The sequence below is a fragment of the Sinocyclocheilus anshuiensis genome, unplaced genomic scaffold, assembly GCF_001515605.1.
Source record: "Sinocyclocheilus anshuiensis isolate Anshui unplaced genomic scaffold, SAMN03320099.WGS_v1.1 scaffold1950, whole genome shotgun sequence".
Lineage (NCBI taxonomy): Eukaryota > Metazoa > Chordata > Actinopteri > Cypriniformes > Cyprinidae > Sinocyclocheilus > Sinocyclocheilus anshuiensis.
In genome coordinates, this window is record NW_015544259.1 from 245,016 (window position 1) to 262,992 (window position 17,977).

At 36.4% G+C, this 17,977-nt stretch overlaps 1 protein-coding gene and 1 long non-coding RNA gene across 5 annotated transcripts in view; both read left to right on the top strand.

The window, feature by feature from the left end:
- The window catches only part of LOC107697998 (protein bassoon-like), a 39,535-nt gene extending 34,427 nt beyond the window's left edge, over nucleotides 1-5,108 (top strand). For 3 of the 4 annotated variants that reach the window (XM_016498901.1, XM_016498905.1, XM_016498903.1), the window contains 3 exons: nucleotides 1,895-1,988; nucleotides 3,916-4,047; nucleotides 5,048-5,108. In XM_016498901.1, the coding sequence (XP_016354387.1) occupies nucleotides 1,895-1,988; nucleotides 3,916-4,047; nucleotides 5,048-5,088 (267 nt within the window). In that variant the 3' untranslated portion in view covers nucleotides 5,089-5,108. Of the gene's footprint in view, nucleotides 1-1,894; nucleotides 2,050-3,915; nucleotides 4,048-5,047 lie in introns of those variants that run through there. The other variant, XM_016498904.1, reaches the window with a different exon arrangement.
- Nucleotides 5,109-5,363: 255 nt separating this feature from the next.
- LOC107697996 (uncharacterized) lies at nucleotides 5,364-12,005 on the top strand. Its single transcript, XR_001635291.1, has 4 exons — nucleotides 5,364-5,488; nucleotides 6,854-6,935; nucleotides 11,050-11,484; nucleotides 11,605-12,005. It is a non-coding gene; the product is annotated as an uncharacterized LOC107697996 (long non-coding RNA).
- Nucleotides 12,006-17,977: the final 5,972 nt, after the last annotated feature.

Here is a 17,977-nt window from a genome sequence, read left to right on the forward strand (position 1 = left end):
AATCTCCCAATGATGTACATTGATAGAATGTGCTGCAGCATTCACAATGAAGCCAACATTATGTTTTGTATACTGAATTGTGATTGGTCTTACTTCTTACACGTGTTATCTTAGTGAAATGTGATTGGTCTTGACTTTATTGCATGCACTTAAAGAGGTGGTTGATTGTGATTTCACTTTTTTTTAACCATTAATACCATCTTTTAAAATTATGGCAGATTAATGCCTACAAAAATGGACTACAACGAGTTACTTCCTGGGTTTGTGATGTCACAAACCCTGATAAACACTGCCCCCGGGAACACGCAATGAAGGGGGCAAAGCCATGTTGCTGCTTTAGAGAAGAGGAAGAGAAAACTAGGGGTGCACATAAAAATCTATTCATATATGAATCGCAATTCTGTCTTCTAACGATTCTAATGGATTCACAAGTTTCAAAATCAATGTTCTAAAGCAGCGGTGCTCAATCCTGTTCTTCGCGTCGCCCTGCTCTGCACACGCTCTGCTCTGCATCTCTCTCTCATTCAGATCATCAGCTCAGCTCCAACAATGAACTGTTCCAATTATACACTTTATGTGTATAGACAGACAGATATTTTTCACATAGCTATGAAAAGCGTTAAACATGGACGCATGGCATGGCACGTGCGGTTGCCATGCTGTATTAAAGCTTTAATCAGGATAAAACCGTATATTAAAAGCTAACATAAGCAGTAGCATTTACAAATAACAGCGTTTCTAAAAGTATGAGACAACAACAAACAAAAAACATACAATTAAGAACCGTGCTTGCACAGGTTCTGCATGACCCTCTTCACTAATATCCTCTGCGTCTCAATCGGGCTCAAATTGATAAGCAATATTGACGACGCCATTGTTTACAACACAACCGGAGCACATTCTGAGCTGAGGGGCGTGACGGTTAGACGCACACTAGCGGTTTAGCGAATCACAACACACTGGGCCAGCTGACCAATCTGAGCCCATCCCGTATTTCTGAGGGAGCGGCTTCATAAAAACAGGAAATTATCAGTGTGTTTATAGGAGAAGGGACAGAGCGGTGTAGAATAAAGGTAAACTATGTGAAATATAATGCGTTTTTTTTTTTTAAAACAAAGCATTAACACATGTTAGACTGCACCCCATAAACACAATCAAGCCTAGAAAAAAAACAGTCAACCACCCCTTTAACCCTATGGCGCTCCTCATTTATAAGTCACACTCATACTCCTCACTGAAACATAAATATAAATTTAAAGGGATAGTTCACTCAAAAATGAAAATTCTGTCATTAATTACTCACCCTCATACTGTTCCAAACCTGTAAGACCTTCGTTTATCTTCAGAACACAAATTAAGATATTTTTGATGAAATCCAAGAACTTTCTGACCCTCCATAGACAGCAAGGGACCACGTTCAAGGTCCAGAAAGATACCAAGAACATTGACAAAATAATCCATGTGACATCAGTGGTTCAACCGTAATTTTATGAGGCTACGAGAATACTTTTTGTGCACACAAAAAACTAAAATAATAACTTTATTCAATAATTCTTCTCCTCTGCGTCACCCTAGTGCAATTTTAGAGAGTACCACGACGTATCCGCGTGCTTTGATCTGCACGTAAATGTGGTAGGACCCTTGCTGTCTATGGAGGGCCAGAAAGCTCTCGGATTTCATCAAAAATATCTTAATTTGTGTTTTACGGGTTTGGAACAACATAAGAGTGAGTAATTAATGACTCACTAATGAGTAATTAATGTAATTAATTAGAATTTAAATTTTTGGGTGAACTATCACTTTAAATAAACTTTAACTCAAAATATAAGAAACAGTTTTAAGATATTAATACAGTAAGTGTGATTTATGACAATGTGTCTCTTGTCTCCAATAGACTAAACCAGAGCCCACCCCTGCCATTGCTATTGGAGCAAAAGCAGTCCCCAGCCAACCTGCCAAAACAGCCCAACCTCCACTTACTGGAATAGGTAATTGTGCTTAAACGACTTCAACATGGCCTAGATATACTCAAAGCACAATCAAAGACCAGTAAGATTTTTTGCTTCTGAAATAGAACACATTATGTATACACTTCATGGTTGTATTGTGCTGTTTTTTTTGTTTGGAAAATTAGAATTGGAAAAATATCTAACCTTTGCAAATGGGTCAGAAACATTCATTAAGGGTGGCTTTAGTTTGTGGTAATTGTACCAAATATTTGCCTGCAACTAGATGGCTACATGCAATCTACTGTACTAGCAATCATATAATTTACTAAATGCATAAGCTGAACGGCCTCTGTTGATCTGGCAGCGAATGAGCTTGCTTGCTTGCTCATTTAAATAGTCTGGTTTAATGTTTGTTATTAAGCTGGTCATGCAGCACGCTATCAGAGCTTCTCTGAAGCCTCCCACCTCCCCCAGCTCCACCTGTCTACATCTGCTACTGTATTTCTATACAGCTATGGAAAAAAATTGAGACCACTGCAACCCTGCGACCACATTTCTCCCTAATTTCAAATAAACGTATTGTCATTTAGAGCATTCATTTGCAGAAAATGACATCTGTTCAAAATAACAACAAAAAAAAAAGATGCAGTATTTTTAGACCTCAAATAATGTAAAGAAAGCAAGTTCATATTCATTTTTAAACAATACAATACTAATGTTTGAAATAAATTGTATTTTTTGGTGGAATAACCCTGATTTTCAATCACAGCTTTCATGCATCTTGGCATGCTCTCCACTAGTCTTTCACATTGCTGTTGGGTGACTTTATGCCAAGAAAACAACTATTTATTTTGAGATCACAAGAAAACAAGGGGAAAAAAAAAAGTAATGCATGGCTTTTTAGGGCTTCTGTACTGTCACTCACAAGTTACTTTGTTGGGAAAAATCATATACAGTGGTAGTTTTTGCTGTGTGTGTGTTTTACTATGAATTCTGTTTTTTAATAAAGAGAACAGAAGATTGAAATGGCTGGAATATCAAGTCAGTTTGTTTTTGGCTATAAGAATATGTAGGATATTCAAGTGAAAGTGCCCACTCACTTTTGCTCAGGTCCGGCTAAAAATAATATTGTGCTTATGCCACTGATAGATAATATAGACATTCACAATGACAAGCTCCAACAAATTGAACACCAAATGAAAAATAGTGAACAGAGTTTTGGCACAGTATGTAAATAATAGCAAGATAGTCATATAATGACATTATAAACTAAATTAAGAAAATTATAGACATAGAAAGCTATGTCTAATATGTCTAAGTCTAATTGTACTTGAAAGTCTTGAGCAATAAAGTAAGAGCATTAGTAAGAGCAATAAAAAGTATATATGCGTGAAAGGAAACATTTGCAAAAATGGTTGTGGATAAATTCTTTGTATGGCAAAATTTCATCAATAAAGTCAAGTCAGTAAGAATCCTCATGATGATGAAGCTTACCTAATGGACTTCTGGTGGCAGAGAAATTCTTCTGTACATATTCGGGTTCAAGTTTGTTGAACTTTGACCATGTAGTGCTGACCAATAGATGTTTCTTAAGTTGGCAGTTAGGCGGTGCTTCATTAAAGTTGCGCTAAACATTCACAATGAATGAGGCAATCCTTCAAGTGGTGTCTACTTAGTCACTTCTTTATTACGGCACTGGCACTGTTCAAGAATATAAAGTGTTGCAGAAAAAGGCCTCACAACTCAAATCCAGTCCCACCTTTTTTTGGCTGTGGAATTTTGCCGTGTAAAATGTGCTCTGTACTTGGTCTTTAGCATTAATAAGTGGCCACTGCCTGATCAGTATTTTCTTGGATTACTATCCAAATTTGCCATGCTATCTATATACCTAATTGAAGAGGCATATATGTATCTGTTGGCAGTGTTTCCATTTGTAAACCTAAATCTCTTCTCTATAATTCTCTAGGCTCCAAAGCAGCTCCAAGGCCTGGTGGAATTGGCAGTGCAGCTGCAGGTCAGCCGGGTGTAGACGGAGAGAGCATGCTGACTAAAATTTTGCCTGGAGGAGCTGCAGAGCAAGCTGGCAAATTAGGAGAAGGTGAGCAGAGAGTTTCCAAGGTATAACTAGCATTTTTGGTCAGTTATTATTAACAGACTAGTTTAAATAGTACATGGGTCAGGCCTGGCTCCAGAATCAAATCATTGAGGGTGCTTCTTAAATTAGTGAGGGTGCTAATTTATATATAATTTATTATATATAATTTAATTTATTAATTTATATATATATATATACACAAAGGCTGTATTGGCCATGACTTGATTGCAAATACAAATACAAATACAAAAATAAGACACTGATTATAACGTAAAGTTGTGAGATCGCGATGAACTAAGATGAGTGACTGCCTTTTAGTGATTATGAAGGGAGCACTCTTTGCGCCATAGCAATAGACATATATATATGAATTATATATAAATTAGCACCCTCACTAATTTAAGGAGCACCCTCAGTGATTTGATTCTGGAGCCGGGCCTGCTTTTAATATAGAAAGTTATTTGGTTTCCCAAATGAATCAGCAATTTATCATATATTGTTATGCCACAAAGTGCGCTCCCTTCATAATCACTAAAAGGTTCATTGCGATCTCACAAAGTTACATTATAATCAATGATGTTCTCTATGCTGCACAACGAATCTCTTATTTACATCATGCCTAAACGTTGTTATAATGAGATGATTTGTGCTGAACACACCTGAATAAAAACTTGGCTACACTGCTCAATGCTGCACAAACACGTTGAAATAGAAACCAATCTCCAGAGCGCAAACCATAATGCGCTGGATATTTTGCCAAATCTGCAATGAAATGCCATTATTACAGCTCTAACTGAGGGTGCTATTGATTTTGTTTGAGGGTGCTTATGACCCTCTAGCACCCCCGTAGAACAGGGCCTGACATGGGTCAATATTAACTATTGTTCTTTTCTTAATTCTTTTTTTCTTACAAAAACAAATGTTTATTATTTGTACAGACACAATGCTTTTTATAACCAATGTTATTCTCACTGTTTTCTCTTTTACTTTGTGATTTGCACAGCCATCTCTGGATTTGGCAAAAAGTTCACCTCCTTGTGGTGAGGTAGTACAATTAAAAGGTGGGTGCAGTTGATTTTCAGTTATTACACACTTACCATTGCCCATGTTGTAACTGTAATAAATAAACATACTTTAAAATAATTTACCAAAAAATTAACACCTGTGTGCGTATGCGTGTGTGTCAGAGAGAGAATGAGAGAGAGTGAGAGAAAGAAAGAGCAAGAGAGCAGCTGACTGAGTAGAGTGCATTGTAACAAGGTGGCATATTTTTAGCTTCACAGTGATTATTCTTATTGTTTCCGTGTTATTTTAGGGTGTCTAAAATGACAGAGGATGTTTTTGCACTGGAAAAACCTATGAAGTTTCCCTACTATGTTTTAATTTAAAGAGAAGACAACTCATGAAAGAAAGTGAGAGGGAGAGAAGCTGTCTGGTTGTTCTGGTAAGTATATGATAAAAGTTGATATAGCATATTAGAGTTGGATGGTTTGGTTACATTGGTAACCTCTTGATTACATATGTAACCTTATTTCCCTGTGATGATTGACTGAGACCTGTATTAAATCGCATGTGATGATTGACTGAGACCTGTATTAAATCGCACCAATTTATTGGCATCTAGCAGGAAGCATCTCCAAAATCAAAGCATCTAGCAGGATGTTTTATCCTTAGCCAGAGATAGCATTCAGTCCAAACCCACCATCAAAAAGACCAATAGCATTAGCCATGTGCTTAGTGTCACAAAGCGATTTCTCAGATTGCCTTGATTGATTTGATTGCCTCAGGGGACAAGCAGTCACCATCTTCCATCTCCTTAAGGACCTTCAGCTGGGAACCCTTCAGGACTGTCATGGTGTGCAGCAGCACATTTGCTCAACCAGCAGCTATACAGGACTTTCTGATCAAAGCAGACATAGTCCTACACATTTTGAACAGTATATTAGGCCTCAGTTTCCATTAGAGGGCTGACGATGGTGAGAGATGAGCCACTAATGGCTCTTCCATTGCCAGCATCTCTGAATACCCCTGTTCAGCCATCTCAAAAATGGCTGTGAAAACAGAGGCAGTCGAATTAGTAATCCGTGCAGGGAAGGCTTGGTTCCAGGACCCTGAGATCTCACAATGGATCCTAAAATCACGGCAGCGGCTTACAGAGCAAATGCGTGCCTGCTAACAACCACTCATCCAACTTGGAGTGAGCCCCTGGCTGGACAGCCTCATCCCAATCCAGCTAAAGCCTGTCTACAGCATGAGAAAGTACATGCAAAAGCTCTGTATAAGCTAAAGAAGGGCAAAGGGTGGCCTGAACTCCTCGAAGTCAGATGTGGCGGCAGATAGCACATTAAATCTAAAAGAGATCACTTTACGAGTTTCTGAACTCGGACACAAACCCTCATATGCAAACTCCACTGAGACATATTAAGCATGCAATCAGGAGAAAGCAAGAGAGAGAAAACCGAAGGCTTGCGCTCCATAGCTTCAGGTTGAAATGCCAGCCCATGCGGTGCCTCTGCAGCTGCAGAGCGAGCAGCATGGAGAAGAGACCGTTTCAAGCAATATCTGCCAATGAATTGGTGTGACTGTATATGGGCTTCAGCCAGCCGTCACAGCGTTGAAGTGAACCTATTAAAGATAAACAAAAACATACATGACATTATGAGTAATTTTATATCATGAAAACAAACTCCCCTAGTACTATAAAGTACTCATTATTGTTGGCGATAGTTGGCGATATTGCAATTTTTTATAACATTTACAATTGAATTTGTATTGTTTGTGTGTGTGTGTGTGTGTGTGTGTTTTAAAGCCAGCCAGGACTGGAATCACAGGACTTTAGGTCTGGGTCATAAATCAAAGGCGACAACACTGTTCGCTCTGAAAGCCAGACAGTAAGTAACTTTATGATTTGAAATTCTGAAATATAAAAATGACAGTCTTAATCAAGGGGTTGGCAGCGAGACTGAGTCAAGTTACTTATTCACTTACACTTAAACATTTTCACACTGTCCATCCACTTTAACATACATGCTTTATTCACATGGAGATAGCTATGTATGACTTCCCATGAATGGGCTGATGCTGATTAGCCGCAGAGTTGAGAGCTGAGAATGGTGAGACTGGTTATGTGATGATAATGTATCATCCTAGGGAACAATGGTCCTGCTCATTTGTAACCAAAGACTAGGCATCTAGTTCTTCACTGGAACAACTGAATGCTGGTTTGCAGCTGGTCAAGGGAGAGGCAGGCAGGCACACCCTCACATTCCCTCATTCATATTCCAATTGGTAGGAGGAAAAGGGAATTGCAAATAAGGCCTGAATGTCCTAAACTGTGTTTGTAGGCCAATGTAGCAGAGGGGGTTCATGGGAATCCATCAAATTAACTGGATCTGAGCAGAGAGAGCATGAGACAGCTATTGCTTCCTACACTAGTCAATGGAAAAAACTGGTCAACCATCCCTGCTAGAAAAGATGTTTGAATACTAAGCTTTGAAATTTGTGAACATGTGTTGCTGTTGTGAGAAACAGCTATTAGTGAAGACCTGGGAGTGTTCAGTTGTTTTTTTCCTATGCCAACATTTGAAACTTTTTTTTACCTGTAAATCTTTTATAGTTTCCTACAGAGACATCCAACTTCTAGGGCCCTATTTTAACGATCTAAGCGCATGGTGTAGGTGCGCACCATGGCGCAGGTGCACTTAGGGCATGTCCGAATCCACTTTTGCTAGTTTAACGACGGGAAAAATGGTCCCATTCCCTTTAAGAGCCAGTTGCACTCGTGCCATGGTGGATTCGCTATTTACTCGGCGGAATTTGCAAGCGCAAAGACTGAGCGCGTCTCCAGAGATGAAAACGAGCTGCTCATGCGCGAGCAAACAGGTATCCTAATTCTGATACATGCAATGACTATCCATTATGACATGTAGGCATGTTTATATTTATGTAGCCTACACAATAATAATCTTTTACTTTGTATTCCTTTAATTTTGAATATTTGGCATGTTTGTGTGCTGCTGTGAGTCCCTATGTGTGTAATAAGCAGAGTGTACGCGCCCTGTGGACCCGCCTATAGGCATATATTACTAACACGCTCTTTAAATAAAAAATACTGTGCCATTGACTTTAGACCAGGGGCCCTATTTTAACGATCTAAGCACATGGTCTAAAGCGCACGGCGCAGGTGCACTTAGGGCATGTCCGAATCCACTTTTGCTAGTTTAACGATGGGGAAAGCGGTCTGTGCGCCTGGCGCATGGTCTAAACGGGTTGTCCCTATTCTCTTAATGAGTAATGGGTGTGTTTTGGGCGTAATGTGCAATAAACCAATCAGAGTCTCTTCTCCCATCCCCTTTAAAAGCCAGTTGCGCTTGCGCCATGGCGGGTTCGCTATTTACACGGCGGAATGTAATTTTTCATTTTTAAAAATGTTTGTGTGCTGCTGCGTGTCTCTGTGTGTGTAATAAGCAAAGTGTATGCACGTTGTGCACCCGCCTATAGGCGCATATTACTAACGCTCTCTTTAAATAACAAAGAAAAAATATTGCGCCAGACTTTAGACCAGGTTTTAGTTGGTCAATGGCACAGTCTATTTCAGTTGCCTCAAAATAGCAACGCACCAACAATGCGCCTGAACACACCTCGTTTTCAGACCAGCACGCCCATGGGCACACACATTTAAACAACGTGGCACAGGACGTGAAAATGACAACTGCGTCGGGCTGAAACTAGCAAAAAACACTTGCGTCGCGCCTGGCGCCGCATTGCGCCGAGTGTGTGATAGGGCCCTTACGGTCAGCTCAGGAGTGTGGTGATCATTTATGATAGGGATTTCTTGCCTCTGGCCAGTTTTTAATTGGTTAAATTTACTATTAAGTTAAAACTTACCCTTATTACAACAAACCTTGGTCTTCCTTACTTTTAATTGTTATTGAACTGCCAAAAAAGTAATGAACCTGTTATTGTTAACCGATTATGGTAGCTCCTTTGTAGCATTGTATAGCATTAATGAATAATATCGTTTAACAGATTAATGTGCCGGTAATATTGAAGTTGCTTTATGCCTGAAATTAAGAGTATTGTATGAAAGTGCATGAAAAAAACGGCAAAAAATTGCATGTAAGAAATATATTGTATTGCTAAACTTTAAATGGGAACTGTTGCTTTTGTTTTCAACACCTTTGCCATTTATTTGACATAGACAAATCACATCAAGCAGTGAAATCACTAGCTGTAAACACATTACAGATTTGCGAAAAACTTTTGCGATATTTTATAAATGTTGATAAAAAAAAACTATTGTAAAATGACGCCGTTTCCATTAACCGATGTTATGCAACTAAATAAATAATAAATAATAATAATAATAAATAAATAATAAATAAATAATTTTTGGACCCAAATTTGTATCAGTTTTACTGGTAGTCCACTGTATGAAGAATTTTTGGGTATGATTTATCACAGTTTACTTTATTTTGCTATCCTCACTTACATAAATTAACTATAGTGTCCTGCACCCACTAGTAAAACAATATCAACAATTATATCTGGTCTCTGAATCTTGTTTGGTTTGACTGTATATCCTTCGGTTATTTTCACACTTAATTATGCCCATTAAAATGTATTTTACAAGTTTTTGTTACTTTCACTGTTCATTGTTTTGCTCTGTGGTACATCATCTTTAATTTAATAGCATTAGAGCTGCTCCATTGCAGCGGCTTAGTACTGTAATCATGCGCTTTGCTGTAATAATGCAGGGAACCACTCGTTATAAATCTCCTAACTGTGATATTTTCAGAAATAGAAGTCACGTTTTTTCATCTGAAACGTGCTGCGATTTATATTCCAAAGCCACTCATATAATGCAGAAACACTCAAGCAAGCAAAACACACGCAACGCGTGCAGGTATTTGTACTGATGCAGAATAGTACAGCCTAGCGCATTTCACACAGGCTGCTAGATTCACTTTCGCCAGAAAGTCGTGTATGCCTAAGGTTGAAAATAAATGATGTTTATAGTGAATGCCCCTATGAATGGTTTTATTTTTACGATTTAGTTTTAATCCAAATGATGCGTGATCAAATCAAGTATTGACTAGAGTGGCTAAGATCAGCTCCGGTGGCTGTGTCGGAGCCGTTATGCAGTGTAAATAAGGGATTATCCATTCAAGCATTATTGGCAAGGAATACCCCTTATACTTGAGAGTGGCCACATATGAGGTGTTTCTTGGAGTGACTTTTATGCATGCCAGGTGACCTGTAAATGCGGAAAAAAAAAAAAAAAAAAAGTTTCCATTGCAGTTTTTCAAATTGCCTGAAAAACCACCTATTGCGAGCATACAATCTTTTTTTGTGATATGTGGGAGTTTTTGTGAAATTGACGTGTTTCCATTGGGTGTATTTTCAATTCGCAATTTCAATTTGCGCAATTTGAAAGGTAATGGAAATGCAGCTACTGACAGTAACATTAACTTAACATCTTGCTGGCACTCCACTACAGGACCTGACAGGACCCGACTCATGAGCTAAAACATTCAGTATGGGTCGCAATAAAATTAAACTCTTCTTAACTTTGTTACATCACTTCTTGCATTGTTACAAACGACTCAGTGTCTCAGAAATGTCTCTTTATGCTTCACATAAACTAAAGATCAACAGCAGACTGACTCTTGGGTCCCTGTTCAGAACATAGAAGCCACCTATAAACTGTCTGTAATACAACATTTAAGGGTGAAGTGTGTATTTTTTTCCAGCTTTTATCCCAGTGTAATACAAAGATTTAACCATAAGTAAGTCATTCTTATGTTGACCCCTGAAAAGTATGTTCACTGTACACTGGGTGGGTCAGATGGTAAAGAGGGGAAATGTTAGGTTTGAAAATAGTCATTATTTTTGTCATTCCATTTGTTTATACCAATGGAACAGACATTACACACTTCACCTTGAAAAAAAATGCCTTTCATTGGATTGTAATGCCTTCTTTGTATCCCATATTGTTCTTCACAGATTATTTGAGAATTCTGTATCTGTGTTCTAACCGAACAGCATGGCCAAAGATATTAACAGCCAACTTTGAGCATGACAGCTCCAAACAACCTGCTCCTCCTGGCCTACAGAACACAGTACATGAAGGCAGCGGAGAGCGATGACTCCAGTCGCACAATATCAACAAACTCAACAGGTCAATCAGTGTAACTTGATAATGCCTACAGTAAATCTTGAAACCTGTGTGTGCATTACTCTGAAAACAAGCTGACATGTTCTCATTAGAGCAGCACAGCGAGTGACTTACGGAGAAGTGTGATTCCGTGTTTCTCTTGTTACTTGGGAAATACTTTTCACTCCCCTCTCAGGAACGGAAGAAATAGCAATGTTAGGACACTTAGAAAAACTTCATAGGTTTTTCCTAAAAGAAGACAAAAAAGGAAAATCATGAACGTGGTAACTATAACACACATCTCTATGCTAAGTCCTTTAACTCAACATTCCAGAATGAAAAAAAAAATCCTGTTTGTTTGTTTTTGTCTTTTTTCTTCTTTCTCTTGCTATGTGCTCTAAAAGTGTAAAGTGGACAAGGAATGCATGTAATCCAAGACCTTACACTGTTCACGATATCACTGAGAGATTGACAAAGAGGATTTGTGCATTTATACTCCAGCAGAGAGAATATGAAGAAGAGGACGAAAGAAATTCTAGAACAAGCCCAAACATAAGACTCAGATCATCACATAAGAAATCACTTGGAAAACAATGTCAGATTCTGACCAATCAGGTCTTTTTTATTCATTGTCCTTTCCAAAGTATTAAGAAATTGCCCTCAGGCTGCAGATGGGGTGTTTTTACAACCATTGCACAGCACTGGCGAGTTGGAATCTTGTGCATTATCTTTTTGTTTTGTTGTTCTATTGTCGCCTTGCTATGTTTGTAGAGCATTTAACATATTTTTCTATTCATGGTATTTATTTATTTTTTTCCACATTGTTTGTATATAGAAAAAAAATAGACTGAAATTTATTTATATTTTTTAATTCAAGTGTTTTTTTTTATTTTTTAATTATTGTATTGAGTTCCTTTGTTTGTTTATTACTGTTTTAAATCCATTGTTACTCTGTAACTTGTTTACAGCCTTTTAAATATATATATTTTGGTTGAATTTTCTGTTTGACGGTTTAAAAAAAGATCAAAAGCAATAGCGGATGGTCGTCAGTCAGTAAAGAGCACAATTGTTAGATGTTTTTACAGTAGTGGTCAGAAGAGTGATATCTGTCTGTAAACCTGTAATATATCTGTAAGGTTCAGGATAACTGTCTATTAAGTCATTAAAAAGTGATGCCCAGTCTCTCATAATAACACATTAGGTGTGAAAGCCATGTTTTGTTTTAAAATATTTTTTTTATTAAATAACTATAATAATTAAGAAAAACACAAGGCTAGCTGAAGATAAGGGAGCTGCTTAGTGTAATGTTGGAACTTCTAAGCAAGTAGAGATTGCATGTTCTAAAAAAAAAATTCTTGATATTGCTATATGTTCTAATGGTATGTGTGAATGATTTTGGATGTGTGTATGTATGCATCTACATTTGTTATCATTCAAATAAGAAAAAAAAAATCTGATCAACAACAGGAAAAGAAATGCTTGGTCAGAGGACTTTTAATTTCAGACCTTCTATGCAATGATTTTCTCAGCTGAGAAAAATGGTTGTCAGAGTATTGAAACAAAATAAAACAACTAAATCAAAGAATAACTAGATAGTAGCTTCAAAAATGTTACTTGGGGGCTGATTTGTTTGTATAAGAGAAACTGTAACGTAAATACTATAAATCTGAATGGAAATTTTGTTTCCCATATTTGTCTTCAAAAATGTTACTTGGGGGCTGATTTGTTTGTATAAGAGAAACTGTAATGTAAATACTATAAATCTGAATGGAAATTTTGTTTCCCATATTTGTGGCATGTTTCCCATTTTGTGGCACTGTTTTGAAATGGAGCCAATTAGCCATAGCGATTAACATAAACGTCAATCATTTCTCACTATCCATGGACGGTTGCTGCTAGATGAACGGCATATGATGGGGTCACCATCCTTCACGATGCTTAGTTGGTGCAATACTTAAAGGAAATTACAAATCTAAAGCATACTACAAATATGATAACAATAAAGCAGACATCAAGAAAAAATATATATAAGGAGGTTATATTTGAGAAATATTAAACAAAACATTTTGAAGGGCTGCCCATTTATCTGGTCTTAAATGATCCTCCTCTGTGGTTGCCCTTCCACAGGCCGTGGGAAATCTGGAGTTATCGTACAATTTGAAAACTTTGGGAACCCCGTTTGGACCCCTCGCTGCATTACCACACACTGTAATATCTGTGCGGTCAGAAAAGCTCTTGAGTTGAGAGGAAACCCAACGACACGGCCTACAGCTAATGAGCTTCGTCACAAATTACATTGGTTTACATATATTCGGATATATTTATTTTTTCAAATAGATAATAAATAAATAGCACTATATTATGTAAATGGATTAGAATGTATACGAGATGGCATATAAGAGAGTGTAAAACGAGCAGTTATATAGCAATGTATAGCACCTATAGGCCACCTAAAACACTCAATGGAAAGCAAATCGAGGAGTCTGTTTGTACTGCCTGCAATATGAACTATATTAGCTGTCATTCTGTCTTGCGTCTCAGAGATTTTTATTTGTTTATTTTTTCTGTGTGTGTGTGTTTGATCCTATTCACCTCAGGAAAGCATAGAGTTAACGCACCAAGGGGAGATATATGCATCGCTATAAGGGCTTAATTACAATACTAAGAAAGCCATTCATTCTAACACCCTAGGTTTGTAATTCATTAGGGCTGTTGACTGTGATGTATGTCAGGGAAACCAGATCACCTGCCATTATCTATGCTATTTAGCTCATTCATGCATTGTGATCCTTTTTACTAGAAAACAGTTACTCTTGTAGGAGTAAGTATGTGGCACAAAGAAAGAAATAGATGGCATAGAAAAATTGACTGCTGTCACTCTGTCAAAAAGGAAAGAATCAGCTAAATTTGTTTTAAAATAACCTGATAATTGCATGCCCCCCCCCCTGCTGCTCAGTTGCACTGGCAACCATTTTCACCGTTAAAAGGACATAAATATATCTGTAAAACATGTACATTTTACTATACTTCTGCACTTCAAACATTCAGAGCAAGGTGTAAAATGACCTGTTGTTTTGTGTAAATTACATCTAAAAAAGAGCATCACGACATAAACAGAAACCAAATAAACACATAAATATTCAAATAAATCACACTGTGTATGTGGTTGGCTCATGTGGACTGTTTGGAAATGTAAAAACAAATTGCCTTGAGACACATTTTTGGTCTATGGTCTATACTTGTTGTGATTGTTAATGCAGATAAAAGACTCTTTAAAAAGAGAATATGGCTTCCATATCATTTGTGGGCGGGAAAATTTAAATGAACAAATGTACTTTAGAAAAAAAGAAAACAAAAGACAACAGTTTGAAGGTGTTCGGAAAATACAAATAATGTTACATTCACTGTTGTGAGAGCATATCCATATATCCATTGTAAACTTTGTGTTTGTTTCAGTGTATACCTGTAGTAGGCTTGATGTAACGTCATGTTGTGTGATGAAAGTAATGATGACTCTTCAATACAATCAGGAAAAAATAAAAGAGGATTTTAAAAAACACCTGAATCAAACTTGTCCTTTTCACTACTATGACAGATACATGGATAAATGCACTTATTTCATTTGCTAACCTAAATGCCAGAAAAAAAAATCTGTGGTTTTGAGAAGTGCAAGTATGGTTAAATGCAAGTATTGCCAATATTTTGATTTAAATATATTGTGAAATTACTAAGATAAGCTGTCCTTTTAAGGAATTCATTTGGATGAAAATGTGGTCCATTTGAATACATAAACAAATTGGAGCCAAAAAAAAAAAGCAAACAAAGTAATGTTGGTCGGCTTATATATACATTAGTGGCTGTGACCTCTTGACTAGAAATAATGTTGCTTTATTCAAGTGTGTACAAATCTATGGGGGCTAAATAAAAGTACTTTTAGAATGAGCAAGCATAGGAGCGGCCGTCTAAAGTATTAGCCAATTACTAATAACTCTGTCTAATAACCAAGACTGATGAGAATGTGACCGTAAGATACGCTAACGGCCGAAGCGATATCTTTGAACGACATGAGCACCCGAATGAACGAGTACAATAGTATTAAAGAATAAATAGAATAATCAGATGTCTAGATAAATTATCCTATAAATGATCAATAATAATTAGCATTCTAACTCAAATGCGAGGTCATAATAAAATGGAGTTAGATTTGAATTTAACCTAAATGTAATAACTTTGCGTGCTGTAAGGACCGAACACGCAGGAAACCTTCATCCACCATTGGATACCTCCGTTGGGGCAATCGTGTGGACTTTAGCTTACATAAACAAAGTTTTTTTTTATTGCATAACAAGAACATTAACACAGCATACATATATAGAGGGTCACAGTGTTTTCAACTATTATCAATTACATTCATGATAGTATCAAAGGAACTAACAGGAAAAAAAAAAAACTACAGGGGATAGCTTACAACAAATTTCCATAAGAAAATGATTCAAAAATTTCATACATCTTTTATGCTTTATTTCTTAGATCTTTTAAGGCTTCAATGTAATGCTTACGTTCAATTGTAAATAATGTAATGTTAGGTTTATTATTAGACCATTTTTTGTTTGTGTAGGCCTATATGGTATTTTCCATACATACTTATTAATTTAATCACCAAATTTTGCTCCAAACTCTTATTTTTATACAACAAAAATATATCTTTACCAGAGAATTGAATCTTTAATTTTATACATTTAAATATTAGATATTCAAAGCTGCAGTCCGTAAATTGTGCCTCTTTGTCGCCATCTCTGTTTGAAAACCTGGAATTGCAGCTGTGTGTGGAATTTTGTGTAAATTACATCTAAAAAAGAGCATCACGACATAAACAGAAACCAAATAAACACATAAATATTCAAATAAATCACACTGTGTATGTGGTTGGCTCATGTGGACTGTTTGGAAATGTAAAAACAAATTGCCTTGAGACACATTTTTGGTCTATGGTCTATACTTGTTGTGATTGTTAATGCAGATAAAAGACTCTTTAAAAAGAGAATATGGCTTCCATATCATTTGTGGGCGGGAAAATTTAAATGAACAAATGTACTTTAGAAAAAAAGAAAACAAAAGACAACAGTTTGAAGGTGTTCGGAAAATACAAATAATGTTACATTCACTGTTGTGAGAGCATATCCATATATCCATTGTAAACTTTGTGTTTGTTTCAGTGTATACCTGTAGTAGGCTTGATGTAACGTCATGTTGTGTGATGAAAGTAATGATGACTCTTCAATACAATCAGGAAAAAATAAAAGAGGATTTTAAAAAACACCTGAATCAAACTTGTCCTTTTCACTACTATGACAGATACATGGATAAATGCACTTATTTCATTTGCTAACCTAAATGCCAGAAAAAAAAATCTGTGGTTTTGAGAAGTGCAAGTATGGTTAAATGCAAGTATTGCCAATATTTTGATTTAAATATATTGTGAAATTACTAAGATAAGCTGTCCTTTTAAGGAATTCATTTGGATGAAAATGTGGTCCATTTGAATACATAAACAAATTGGAGCCAAAAAAAAAAAGCAAACAAAGTAATGTTGGTCGGCTTATATATACATTAGTGGCTGTGACCTCTTGACTAGAAATAATGTTGCTTTATTCAAGTGTGTACAAATCTATGGGGGCTAAATAAAAGTACTTTTAGAATGAGCAAGCATAGGAGCGGCCGTCTAAAGTATTAGCCAATTACTAATAACTCTGTCTAATAACCAAGACTGATGAGAATGTGACCGTAAGATACGCTAACGGCCGAAGCGATATCTTTGAACGACATGAGCACCCGAATGAACGAGTACAATAGTATTAAAGAATAAATAGAATAATCAGATGTCTAGATAAATTATCCTATAAATGATCAATAATAATTGACATTCTAACTCAAATGCGAGGTCATAATAAAATGGAGTCAGATTAGATAATAAAATGGAGTCAGATATGAGTTTATTAAAGAATAAATAGAATAATCAGATGTCTAGATAAATTATCCTATAAATGATCAATAATAATTAGCATTCTAACTCAAATGCGAGGTCATAATAAAATGGAGTTAGATTTGAATTTAACCTAAATGTAATAACTTTGCGTGCTGTAATGACCGAACACGCAGGAAACCTTCATCCACCATTGGATACCTCCGTTGGGGCAATCGTGTGGACTTTAGCTTACATAAACAAAGTTTTTTTTTATTGCATAACAAGAACATTAACACAGCATACATATATAGAGGGTCACAGTGTTTTCAACTATTATCAATTACATTCATGATAGTATCAAAGGAACTAACAGGAAAAAAAAAAAACTACAGGGGATAGCTTACAACAAATTTCCATAAGAAAATGATTCAAAAATTTCATACATCTTTTATGCTTTATTTCTTAGATCTTTTAAGGCTTCAATGTAATGCTTACGTTCAATTGTAAATAATGTAATGTTAGGTTTATTATTAGACCATTTTTTGTTTGTGTAGGCCTATATGGTATTTTCCATACATACTTATTAATTTAATCACCAAATTTTGCTCCAAACTCTTATTTTTATACAACAAAAATATATCTTTACCAGAGAATTGAATCTTTAATTTTATACATTTAAATATTAGATATTCAAAGCTGCAGTCCGTAAATTGTGCCTCTTTGTCGCCATCTCTGTTTGAAAACCTGGAATTGCAGCTGTGTGCGGAATTATCTAGCTTGCGTGGGTTGTGAGTCGGCACGGCTCCAGCGCA